At 36.5% G+C, this 13865-nt stretch overlaps 1 protein-coding gene across 6 annotated transcripts in view; it reads left to right on the forward strand.

The window, feature by feature from the left end:
• Nucleotides 1-2039: 2039 nt before the first annotated feature.
• The window catches only part of PIGK (phosphatidylinositol glycan anchor biosynthesis class K), a 110151-nt gene continuing 98325 nt past the window's right edge, over nt 2040-13865 (forward strand). For 4 of the 6 annotated variants that reach the window (XR_011438394.1, XR_002807742.2, XM_070266376.1 and 1 more), the window contains exons 1-3: nt 2040-2244; nt 5622-5675; nt 9997-10088. Coding sequence is in view for 4 of the 6 variants with exons in the window: in XM_070266376.1 (XP_070122477.1) it covers nt 2152-2244; nt 5622-5675; nt 9997-10088 (239 nt within the window). In the remaining 2 variants the exon portion in view is untranslated. 6 annotated transcript variants of the gene reach the window in all.

Genomic DNA, 13865 nt, shown 5'->3' on the forward strand with positions numbered 1-13865 from the left:
AATCCAAATAGTATTACTTTCTTATGACTTGAAAAACTTGTTATAAAATTCAGCTGGAAAATTACCAGGTGAAATCATCAAAGAAATTTGTGAAAAATGATGTCTACTGAAATGGTTAGCCTTAATGGCCAAATATTAAAATACATTAAAAGCAACAATAATTGAAATAACATGGCATTGGCCCTGAAATAGACATATATTTTAATTGAAGAGAACAGAAAGCCTAGAAATACTGTATTTTTTATAAAAATTTAATAAAAAGTTATCTTGAGGCAATGGGAAAGGCAAGCATTACGTAGAAAATCATGTTGGATAATTGGATACCAATTTTGATGAAAGTACTGGTAGATCGTTACAGCAATGGCTCCCACAGAATTCTGTCTCCCTGTTCCTACATCCTTGCATCTCTCTGCTTGGATGCACCACAAAGTTTTGGGTGGTCTATTATGCAGCAACAGATAACTCACATAACATTTTACAGCATATACCAAAACATATTCCAGATAGTTGAAGAGTTAAACATAAAATTAAAGAAAATAAAACTTTTGATCTGAGACCAGAATGAACTTGTCATTCAGGTCCCAGACAACTTCACTCAGGTCCCAGATCAAATGTTACCTCTGCAGAGAGGTTTTCCCTGACCACCCATTGAAGTAGTGTCTCCTTTCCCCTTCAGTTTCTCTCTCTTTATCCTATTTGTATCACTATGTGAATTTATTGTATTCATTTTTCTTTTCTTCTTGTTTGGCTTCCATCCTAGAAAGTAAGGTCCACCAGAGCAAAACCTTTCCTTTCAGCAGTATCCTGGTAGGTTATTAGCATTCACTAGACTTTTGTTGAACTAATGAACGAATAAAAGACATTCTGGTAGTGTGCTAACTTTCTTGGCTTCACAATGGAAAACCTGAAATCTGACTACTCAACATTAAACATCTCACCAAGTGCAATAGCAAACGAAAAAAATAAAATGGAAAGAGAGACAAGAGAATGGGAAAAGCAATAGCATACAATATGACAAGGGCTAATGTCACTTCTTTATAAAGATATCATTCAAATGCATATGTAAAACAAAGCTACGAACAGAAAATTTACATCAGAGGACGTACAGAATGTTTATAAACACAAGGAAAGACAGCAGCTCTTGACAGTAATCAAAGAACTACAAATGTAATCACCTCAAGGTAACATTTTATACCACGGAATTTAGAGCAAAAACCCGCTATAATTTGGTGGTGTGTATTCTGATGGCATGGTGAGTTTGTACACTTTGTAAAGCAACAGCATTGATAGCACTAAAATTTTTGTGACTTTTGACCCAAGATTACTATTCCAGGAATATTATCCAGAGAAATTAAGTCAACAAATTTAAAAAGCCAAATGCCCAAAGATTCTCTCTACAATACTATCTTTATAGTAGAACTTAGAAAATTTGTATTGTTCGACAACGGGGCAATTACTTTGAGGCTTCAACAAGGGATGGAATTGCATGTTACTATTAAATATTAAAAACCGCAAGATTATAAAGCAGCATAAAGACATGTTTATATTATGCTAGATAGAAACCAGAATTTAAAATTTAGTACATATAATGAACGGAATGGAACGAATACACATGATCTTATTAAATCCTCAGACTCTCTAAGTTTTAGCTCCACAATTACAGAACAACAATCTAACTAATTTATCCTTGTTCGTACTTTTAATAAGTAATAGACTCTAAGCCTGTTAGTTGGAGCACCCCCCAATTTTCCATTTGAAATCCATCCAATTAACCACCTTTTTGTTCCCAAACGCTTGCTCTTCCCACCACATCATGCTTCGCATATTCAAAGAATGGGGAGCACTATGCAAAAAACGAAACAGCTTCTTAAACTTTATGGGATCACATGTTTTTCTCCCTCATCTTTCAAAAAAATTTTGGAACATTATATCTATTTCACAAAGCAAAAACTGAAGATGCAAACGATCAGGGACGTGCGCAAGCCTCACCCCAGCTAAGTAAATGCTCAAACGGCGTGCAAACGCTGACTTTTAAAGGCTGGGGAAGGGCGGGCCTCAAGCAGTTGGGGCTGGAGTCGCAAAAAAGCCTCCGCGCTGCTTTACGGCCCACGCCCCGCCCCTTCAGTTGCGGGAGAGCTGAAGCCGGCAAACATGGCCGCCAACTCGTTTCGGCCCCGGGTCCTGACTGCCCTGGCAGGGTTGTTGGCCTTGTCCTTTGGCAGCTTGGCCGATAGTCGGATCGAGGTAGGAGTCAGTCTTCTCTGAGCGACAGGGTGCTGGGAGGACAGCTGCTTGCGGCTGTGAGCGCCCAGCAGATGTCCTATACACGGCTGCGGGACGCCTCCTGGAGGTATCAGCCTTCGATGGGCTGACCAGGCTTTGGGAGGGTGTCACCGGGGACGGCATAGGACAGTGTCGGTCTGTTTCAGCCTTCTAAAACGATGAATTAAAACTATCAACTCGTCGGAGGAAGGGGAGGACCTGACCCTTTGCTCCTACGTGTGTGCAGTGCTGGCAGGTGAAATGATAGCACAAGAGTGCAGGCCCTGCTTCCCTTCTGAACTGCATGCTCCCCTTTGGTCCAAGTCGGAGGGGTACGGCCCACAGGACGTTCTGACCCTTTTAAAGCTTTACTGTCCCCGTGTACTCTGATGATTCCTCAGTCCAGTTCTCCAGTCTGGATCTCTAGCGTCACTTTCAGGCCCGCGTGTCCGGCTGCCTAAGGGGCCCGGGATAGTCAGCACACAGTTGAAATCTTCTGCCTACCCAACCTCCTATGGGGTTGCTCCTAAGCCAGAAACCTGGGAGTTTGTAATAAACTCCGATCTTCATCCCACATTTTAATCATCCCTAAATTCTCTGTTCTGAACTCTTAAAATTGCTTTCACCTCTCCAGTTCCACTGGCTTCGTGCAGCCCTGGTCATTTCTTGCCTAGACTATTGCAATAACTTTATCTTGTTTCCCCCGGGCTTCCAAACTCCCTCACTCAGATCCTAGATTAGTCTTCATAAAATGTAAACGTGATTAGGTTATTCTTCTGATTGCATCCTTTCGATATTTTTCCTTTGCATACGGAATAAAGTCTAAACGTCATGATCTGGTCTCTGCCTACTTTTCCAGTCTTCATAGTCAAGCCCATTCTCCCCGCTGCCTCAGTGCCTTGAGCTTACACCAGGCCTTCAAACTTTTTGAATACACACCCCCATCAGTTAAAAAAGATATTGAGCATGCACTCTATTCATGAATTACTGCTAATTTAGATATCCAATATTTATAAAGCATTTTTTTAGATAGTGTAAAGATCACTAGAAGTTCTACCATTTTCCTTCTTATTCTAGTGATTATCCTGTATACTTCATTTTGGATACCATTACTGTTTTTTGTAGTTACACAGTTGTGCTTTTTCATATTGCTGTGTTTTATACCAGGCTTCCTCTGGCTGTTCACTTACTAAGACGTAGTAAAAGCATAACCTGCGTAGAACCTGTCCCTGTCCCTTACCTTTGTCCTTACTGTTGTGATTTGCGCACTTAACTAGCATAGTGCTCATCTCTTACAACCCATGTATGCTTTATACTATTATTCCATTGTCTTTCACTATGACGACAACAGCTCCCTAGCTGGTCTGTCTCAATTCATTTTTTCTTCTAGTCTATTCTCCAAGCTGCAGCCTGAGTAACTTTTAAAAATACAGATGTGGTCACGTCACCCATATACGCCTTAAGGTTGCTTTAAGGCTAAAGAACGAAATCTTCATCATACCCACAAACAAGGCCCTGTGTACGTGGGCCCCTGCTTACACCTCCAGTTTTCTCTCAGACTTCTACTTATGCTAATCTTTCAGTTTAAACTCAAAACTTCAGTTTAAACTTCAGTTTAAAGCTCAAAACCTTTAAGCTCCCTCTGTCATTAGGGCCTGTGTTCCCTCTGTCTGGAATTATTTTCACTCCTCCTCTTCATCTTTTGGATCCTAACCTAAATGTCACTTCTCTAGGCAAACCTTCCCTGACCCCTCCCCCAGAGATCAGGTTAGGTCCCCCTGTTATTCTCTTTCATAATACTGTGTATCTTACCTTTCTGAAATGTCTAGTTTGCACTTAACTGCTTAATGTGTGTCTATCAAATTGGATAGCAACCTCTTGGAAGGCGAGTACTATGATTATTTTTGCCTATCATTGTATTCTGAGCACTCAGGACAGTGACTGGCCCATGGTGCCCAGTGAATGTGATGGATGAATGAATGTTACATTGTAGTGTAATGTGTTTGCATGCTTGTCTTCTTTATTGAACTCTGGGGTTATTGAGAGAAAGTAACGTGCTTTTTAGTGATTTTTATGTCACTGTGCATACATGGTACCTGGCACATAATGGGTGCTCCATCAACTGTACATAGAATGAATGAGTAATTTTGCAGTGACTCTGTTGTCTAAACAATCACAAAAGAGATTTGCCATCTCAAAATTTTCACTAAAGTCTTAATGATGTAAGAATTTTGGAGCTGGAAGGTTCGTTAAGAGATTTTTGGGTCAACTGATTTTCTGCATGAGAAGAGTCAAGTCTAAAGAGCTAAATGACTTACCCCAATCTCACAGCTAGGTGAACGATAGGATCTGGGCTACAACCCAGATCTTCAAATTCCTAAACCAGTGCTTTATCCCTTATAGCATGTTGCTTTCTTTAGCCTTTAAGCAGCTGTTGAGAAAGGTTTAATAAATATATATATATGTATGTATGTAATATATGACACACATTTGAGTAGAATTTTTTATTTTACTTTCCCTGAAATTTTCTTGTCAGCTGAAACTTAAAACAGTTAACATTTGTTATGCAACTACTATGTTCCAGTCACCATTCCTACATTTCTGAGTCAGGTAACATACCATTTTATAGATGGAGAAATGGAGGCACAGAGAAGTTAAGCAGCTTTACTATGTTTATACAGCTAGTGAGTAACAGGGCCCAGATTTGGATCCAGGTGGTCTGACTGTTGTAATAATTAGTGCTGTTTGGGAGCAGATCTGAGGTCCTTATGATTTATATTCACTATTATTTTAATATGTAATCAAAATCCTGTTAGTTAGGTGTCTGAACAGTATTGGATGCTGAGATTTTTAATGTTCCATGATGGCAAATATAATTCAGGTTTACTTTTATAGATTATTGATATGGTACGTGACAGTATGTTAGAGAATGTGTTCAATCAAATTTGTTGGTGAGTTGAAATAAAGTAATTGGAAGTACCCAGCACAGAGTAGGAACAAATATCGAATGAAATTTCAACAGGAAGAGTATTGTTATATGTAGAATCGAGACATGAAATAAATCATTCACAATTTGAAGACTGAGAGGAAAATTAGAGGGAAATAGGAAAAGCTGGCTGTGTTTGAGATAAAATGTTTAAAAACAAACAGCCCCCCCCCCCCCATCATGCCTCCCGGCAAAAAATAAAACTATTTTGTCCTTCATAAGATCAAATACTAGAAATTTTATAAACTTGCATAATGATGACTTACTGTTATTACAGCTCTAAAAACTCCATGAATCATAGCTGTCCTTTATTGATCTTTATTCGGGGAAATGCAGCTTTTCCTTCTAATCTCTGCTATTATTTGACTGATAGGATCAAGCAGAACAGTTCTTTAGAAGTGGCCATACAAACAACTGGGCTGTTTTGGTAAGTGTATTCTATGAAGGTATACCTTGCTGTTCGCTTTAGATGTGTCTGAGAAATTGTGTATGAATCAGATTTTTGAAAATAAATTTTTCTTATATCTTATAACAGAAATTCTTTATTTTGATTTGGCTATATTTTAAATCGACTACATCAACTAATAATATTTTTTGCCTTCAGTATATCTGGGTAAATAAATATAAGAATAAACTAGGGATGCTGTTGTTAAGGAAGCATTTTATAAAATGTAGAATTATTTTAATGATGGAAACTAGTAATTGTATTTCTTACCTATAATATTAGTTTATAGATACTTTCCACTCAGGCTACTTTATTTTTATTTTTTTAATTGTTTTTTTCTGTTAACAAAAATGATCATTATAGAAAATTCAAATTATGCAGAAAAGTTTACAAGAAGACAGGTTAGTTTTACGTTATGTGAATTTCACCTCAGTTTAAAAAAAGGAAAACAATCCTCAAGTCCCATGTGCCAGGATCAAGATTTTGATGAACATTCTTCTAACCTTATCTCTTTTCGTATATAAGCATAAAATATATGATTTTATATAACTGGGATCATATTATATCTGCTATTTTGCAACCTCATAGCAGTATAGCTTCAGGATCTTTCCCTGCCAGTACATATGGGGATACATGATCATTTCCAAAGGCTGTATTGTTTTCTATTTGATGAATGTATCATAATCTCCAGTTCATTGGCATTTAGATTCTAAATTTTTCATAATTTTAACAGGGCTGTGTTGGACATCCTTGTACATACATGTTTGTGAACCTGGCTGATTTTCTTTTTAGGATAAATTCTTAGGCATAAGGCTGTGAAGTCACAGAGCATAACTGTCCTCCAGAAATGCTGTACCTCTTTTTCTAATCTCAAGTCTACTGTGTATTAACTTTTATCTTTTCTTTTTGACGGCTGGGCAACAAATTAAATTTTGTTTTAATTTGCGTTGTTTTGATTCTTAGTGAGGTTTGCTTATTGGCCCATTTTCTTTCTTTTACCTTTTGTTCTTTGTGTGAATTACCATCTTTAATTTATCTGGATTCACAAATTTGTATTTTTAATTCACCAAATAGAATACATGTAATCAATTTTGTTTTTCCTGTGCTTAGAAAGTGTTTGGATAATGGTTTTGCTACTGGGGATTCATTTAATGACATTTGCATGATTAGAAGATACAATAAATTTGACTTAATGAAAAAAATATGTAAAAGGATTGACTGGAAGGAAGGATTAGGAAATAAAGAGGCAAGAAAGGAAGCTGATTTTGTGAAAAATGAAGGGAGCAAAGAATGTACATTGTTTCAAAGCCAGTAACTTGTGTTGGAAAAGGAGGAAAACTGGGAAACACAAATTGTAAGAATACAATGGAAATGTAAAGGAGGTGGGTAGAGGAATTCAACTAAAAGTACAGAACAAACATATAAGACTGTAATTAACTTTACGAAGGCCAAAGGAAGATTGTCTGAATGTTTGAGGCCTTGTAAGTTTATTTGGAATAGTTTTATAGAAGTATGTAATTATCTACAGGTTTCTAGAAGTAAATAAAGAGTGATTACAGTTGCTATACATATTTGTATTAAATAAAATTTTATTATCATTAAATTGGACAGTAAAGTATCAGTTCATGGCTCATTTTCTTGTTCTCCAGAAAAGAACACCTCTATATGCTACCCCTCACAAGAGATTTTATGAGGGAGTTGAACAAAAGTTGCATAAGATAAGGAGACAGGTTTTCAAAGACCACTTAAAAGTGGGGAAAACTGTCAGGAGGCAGGCCGTGATCCGCCAATTTGAGAGGATAACTTGCTCTGCAGGAAACCGAGGGCTCTTCCATGATTAGTCTCTCCATGGAATTCTTGGAAGAGGGAATAACTGCCTCTGTGCAGACAACTAATTGCTACAGGGCTCATCCTTGAGTGTAAGAGCCTCTTAGCTTCTACTTCACACGCATCAAAGGCTTCCTTGTTCTGGGAAACCTGTGACTAAGCCGCTCTCCGGTCTCAGTAACCTGGGTCTCAGAGGAGAATAGAGGGTGAAAAAGAATTATTACTGAGCATTTCACAACTGCAGTTTTCATATTTTGTGCATATTTTACACATTAACTCAGACTTAGTATAGTGAGACTTCAATAAATTGTACTTTCTTAAATGGAAAATTATGAAATTTGACCAGGGCCAAGTTGAAAGTACTAAACATGCATTTCTTTCAATGTTATGTAGTTCAGATTTAAAAAATATATTTATTTTTTCCCTCCCACTTTGACTTAATTTGTTTTTAGTCTTGACTAGATGATCACAGGTAAATAAGATGCCCCTTTGCTTTTGTGATATGACTGAAAAAACTTTTCCCACCAGAGGGAGGTAGAAGGAAAATTAGATTCCATTTAGTCTCAGGATCTGCTTTGAAACAAACATATTTGCATCTGTTTAATAAAAAATGTTATAAAGATAATCCATACTCATAGTTAAAAAGAAGTACAATGAGGAGGGGTGTAAACTGGGAAGTTATTGCACCCCTCTTTGACCTCTTTTTTTATTTTCTATAATCTCTATTATCAGTTTCTTGTGTATCCTTTCAGAAATTTCAAATGCATACGATCAGATTTGTGTCTTCCTATCCCTCCTTTTAAAAAGACTAATGGATCATATTCTTTTATAACTTGCTTTTTTTTGGTATTCCATTCAGTGACTATGTAATAATTTATATTAGGTTGATATTTTCTGGTCCCTTCTTTTTTCCTACCTTAATTTCATGTCTAGTAAACTGCTGGTGAAAATGAGGGCAGTTTCTTAGGTTTATGCTCATTGAATAGTATAATAGATGAGAAGTCCTTTTGGATATGGTAAAGTGTACTGAATATACTGGTTTTTATTTTGACTAATTCAGATATAAATTATATTATTTTTGCTCAAGTTAGGGAACCTGTAGATTCTTTGCTACTTATGGGTAGTGATTTTGTTTCTTGCTTTTTGGTTTTGATTTTTGCTAATATAGGCAACATTATAGTGAAAATCCTTGAATACATATTTTTGCATATTTCTATGAGCTAAATCAAAAGATAAGTGCATTTTCAAACTTGATATATGTTGCAGAGTACCCTCTTAGAAGGTTCATATTAGTTTACCTTCCCATCATTAGGATATGAGTATTCATTTCCCCACACCTTTATCAAAACCATCAGTTGTCAGACTTTTGAATACATACCAATTCGATTTGTATTTTTTAAATTATGACAGAAGTTGAGCGTCTTTAGGAGTTTTATCTTCCATTTTTAATACTTTGTTATGAAATGCTTGCTCTCATTCTTTGCCCATTTTTCAAAATAGGATTGTTCATCTTTTTCTTCTTGAGTTATAATTATTTCAAGTTTTTCGTTTCAGTTAGGATTTTATGGTATTTTGACATATGGAGTTTTACATTTTTATGTAGTCAAAAATTTTAGTCTTTTTAAAATTGGATTCCAGTTGAAAATTCATTTTAATAAAATAATCTTGTGGTTGCTTGCTGTCTGCGGGGGCAAGAACATGTATGCTCGTCTGGAAACTGTCGTTCACCTGCTCTCAGCAGAGGCGCGTGATGGGAGTGAGGAGGGTGTTGAGTAGGTCTATGACCAGCTGACCCCAGGCTCAGTTGCTTCCTTTGCAATGGGTTCTCAAGAGTCTGACCTTTGAGGCATGGCGTTAGATTTTCCCAGTACCTTTGATATCATTTTTAGGAATCTACTTTCTTTTTTTTTTAAAGTGTAAAACTTGTTTGAATTGTTTCTAGTGTTCTGTTGAGTTCAATAGTTTCATTATAGTGTATTCTCTTATGTGCATATAAAACTGTTTAGTGTGTTATGCTTTAGTCTCTATCTTCCATTTTTCACAACTAAAATTAGGAAGCAATCCAGACTGAAAGGAATATTATATAATTCAAGGTAGCTAATTTTCTTTTCAGTTCTGTGAAGAGATTATGGGCATCGACTTTGATTCTAAAGAATTTAATCTTTTAGAAATAGGCATTATAGAGTCACATAAATTGAGAGTAACTAAGTTGGTTTAGTATTTTATTAAGTTCTCCAAAGATTTGTTTTCTCTTAAGCTAAAAGGTCTTTTTATTTAATACCAATTATGAAAGACCTCTCTCTAGAGGTTTTATTGGTTTTATTGACAATTCTTTGTGTGCTTTGCTGTTTCTAAACCTGAATTATGATATACTCTTTCTTTAGGCATCTCTGTTTCCTACTTAAAGAGAAATAGTTCTGTAACTCTGTGGCTTATTTTGATTAATAAAAATAATATATTTGTTTTAATACTTTAGGTGTGTACATCCCGATTCTGGTTTAACTATCGACATGTTGCAAATACTCTTTCTGTTTATAGAAGTGTCAAGAGGCTAGGTATTCCTGACAGGTAAGAATTCTAAATAAAGCTTAACTCGGAACCTCAGTAAAAATCACCCTTAGATGATTGTTATTATATTTGTATTTTTGTATTGCTTTTTAAAATGTAAAGAAACCAATCGTGTATAAAGTAGCTGTTACTTAAGATCATAATGGCAAATTATATGAAACAACAATCAATACTAAGGGAAAAAGATTTGATATAAAGTATAATTGTTTGGTATCTTTCATTTAATTATTAAATGCCTCATTCTGGGTTTTTAATTGCAGGCAACAGAAGGCAATTCTGACTGATTCAAGTAGAAAAGGAATTTACTGAAAGCATATTGATTAGTTCACCAAATTGCTGGGAAGCCTGTAGCCTTAAATAGTCAGGAAAAAGGACGAGTTAGCAGAGAAGACATATCTAAAAATCATGGCGTAAACCGGTGTAGTGCCGATGATGCAGCTTCAAACTGCTGAGGGCTGCACGCAGCCGCTGCATAGTGTTGCCCTTGGCTTTGGAAACTTAGTGTTGCGACTGTTGCCTGCTGCCAAAATCCAGCCTTTGCCGTCCCAGCTTCTTACTGTCTCTAGCTCTTAATTTAGAGTCCTTGGTGGGAATGTCATGTTGGCAGAGTGTAGATTAAGTGCCATGTCCATGCTGCAAAAGTGACAGGAGGAATTACTGTGTGGTGTTGTCAGCTTCTGTATAGGGGGTAGGCTTTGCTTTCCATGAAGACTCACAAGGTGGGATATTTCCTAATTACATGAGGGAGTTCAGGTACTAGGCAGAACCCCCACAACTCCACCCGCAGATGGAATCCTCTACATTTGGTTTGTCAGAGATGATCAGTTTTTGCTATTCTCCAAGCAGTTCTAGAAGAAACTGCAGTGAATTCGGTTACTTAGGTTTGATTTATTTAGTCCTGTGTTCCTCTCTACCTACGAGGCAGTGTGGAAAGAGCTTTGCAGTCAGATGGATCTGAATTTGAAATTTGGGTTTAGTGGTGATTTTGGTTAAGTCACTTCACCATATGAAGCCTATTTCCTCAGCTAGTATGTGGTGAGAGTAGTACCTTCTTTGCAGGTTTCAGGCACTTGCAGTAAAATCAAAGAGAGGGGACGGCCCTCTGGCATAGTGGTTAAGTTAGCATGCTCTGCTTCAGTGGCCTAGGTTTGCAGGTTGGGATCCCGAGCACAGACCTGTGTACTGCTCATCAAGACATGCTGTGGTGGTGTCCCGCATACAAAGCAGAGGAAGATAGTCCCAGATGTTAGCTCAGCGACAATCTTCTCACAAAACCCCTCCCCCCCAAAAGCAATGAGAACCATGTATAAAGTGCTTCAGGAGCAGAAAGGAAGCAGTGAATGACTCAGGAAACAAAGTTATATCACATTTTATGTAAATAGAGCATTTTAACCTTGGAAGCTGACAAGAACTATAATTTAATTCTTATATTTCATCTGGAAATTAAGGCAACTTGATAATATTACCATTTTTAAAAAGTACATTAAATTAAATCTGAGAAAGGATGATTTGTTGTATCAAGTACACAGGTATTCCTGTAATTAGCCCATTATTATAATTTGTCAATTGGTTCTCCTCAAATAGGTCTGTGTGGTCAGTCTGGGTTTTAGCTGCTGGGGCATCTATACCCTGTGTGCTCCTCCAGGGGCTGCTGTGCGTGGTTTGCGAGGGTTTTCACTTTGGGAACTGGATCTTTGTCTGATCTGGAAGTCAGTAGGATATGTGTAAATGGTTTCAGTAAGACTTAGAGGGCCTTTTTAGAAATAGAATGTAACTATAGGATGTATTTTATAAATTATAATTAGTAGCTTTGTCCCTAGGTTTCTGAAGAATGTTCTTTAAAAGTTTATTCCTATTTCAAATGATTGCCTGTCTACACCTCTATTTATGAAGCCTTTGTTGGGGAGTGAACTGCAGATATGAACAGTTGAGGATTTAAAGCATTTGTTATTTAATAAACAGAGAACAATAGAAAAGATTCTATTTGGCTTTTAGCCTATTATGGTGAATACTCCTCTTATTGGTGACTTGGCTGATTTTACTCCTACGTGAAATTAAATATAAAAATATAATTATAAGTAATTTTTTAGTCAGAAAGTAACAAATTATTATGAAATAGTTTGGAAACTTAAAATCATTAATAACAGCTTTCAGTTTTAAAGCTTGAATTTCAAAATACAATTTGAATTTATTTTATGCATTATGGAGCATTTTCAAGTTAAAACAATATTATCGTAACTTCTGTCATATTCCAGATATATATCCTGAGATAAATGATTGATCACTACATTAATAAAAATTATGTGTAGAGCTCTGCTTTTTTAAAAAATTTGTTTGCTTTTTTAAAGGAGCATTTTACCTGTGTTTTGAAATGCAAAGTATTTGCATTTAGTTTTCACGTATGCTTCAATAAGAAATTAGTTCATGTCACAAATCATTTACTAAAATCCGTGATACGGATGACTGCCTTTTCTTTTGGAAGTTCGAATCAATTCCATCAATCCTATTTGAAATGTCTTATCAGTTATGTCACTGCTCTTGTTTCTGATTTCTCTCTGATGGTCCGTCCGTGTTTCACACACTCCGTCCACTCGAGCTGTTCTCTCTGCCTGGAATGGTTGTCTCCAGTTCTGGCTCACTGCTACCTAAACCTGGCTGTGATTCTGAATCACTTGTGGTGCATGTTAAAAATACTGATTTCTTGGGCTCCACTCCTGGAGATTCGAATTCACTAGATCTGAAGTGAGGCCTAGGCGTCAGCTCTGTATGTGGTTCTGATGCACAATCAAGTTTAGGAGGTACAGCTTTAAGTTTTATCTGATCTTCCAAATTCACCTTATTCTGATACTTCTTCAACAAAGCATTTCCTGACTCCCTTTTTTGCTTCTACAGTGTCCTGTGTACACTTTGATTACAACATGATTTTACTAATTATAGTATGTCTCCTTCATTAGGTTGTAAATGCCTTGAAAGGAACAAGGATTATATTTCATTTCATTTTATACTACCAGCATCTAGCACAGTGGCTGGCACATAGTAGGTGCTCAGTAGGTATTGAATAAATGAACATGTGACTTAGAAATACTTAGTCAGTCAGGCAAGGCAAATACAATTTTTTACTTTAAAAGTAAAAACATTTTTATCTCCTAAATTGTAGTATTCTCGTTTTTAGCAAATGCGAATCTGGTATAAAAGAAATTTTAATAAATAGGTTGCCAGAATTCTATAATACTGTTTCAAAATATTGACTCAGGGAAATGTGATTTTAGTGATTATGGAGGAAAATAAAAACTCATGCTCATAAGGTCTTCATATTACCCACCAGCTTGACTGTTACTGTTTTCATACCTAAGTTCCATGGAAAACAGATGCCTTCCACTCTGTAACCATGCTTTCTATAACCTGACCCACTCTCAGAAATTTTGTGTTTATTTGCCTGGTTTTAGTTGCTTGAAACATTTCACTATTTTTAGGAGATTTTCTGCCCTCAAATAATTGTTTTGGACTAAATCCCAGTTTCACTACCTCCAGTGGGCTTAATATGCTTAAGATGAGAGAGAAGAGGCCTCCGCAGGGTTAACTTCTGAAGGCAGTATGTGAAGCAAAAATTGAGCCAAAATTATTCTTGAAAGTTTCTTAAATAGCACGTAAAGTATGGGATAATATTGTCTTTCATCAAGTCTAACACTGCCAGTTTTTCCTCCCGGGCTAGAGCAGATTACTGTTTTCTTATGCTTTGGTGGAACGCTTGATAAAGTGGTTTACTTAGGAGTAGGG

This window comes from Equus caballus, chromosome 5, assembly GCF_041296265.1.
Source record: "Equus caballus isolate H_3958 breed thoroughbred chromosome 5, TB-T2T, whole genome shotgun sequence".
NCBI lineage: Eukaryota > Metazoa > Chordata > Mammalia > Perissodactyla > Equidae > Equus > Equus caballus.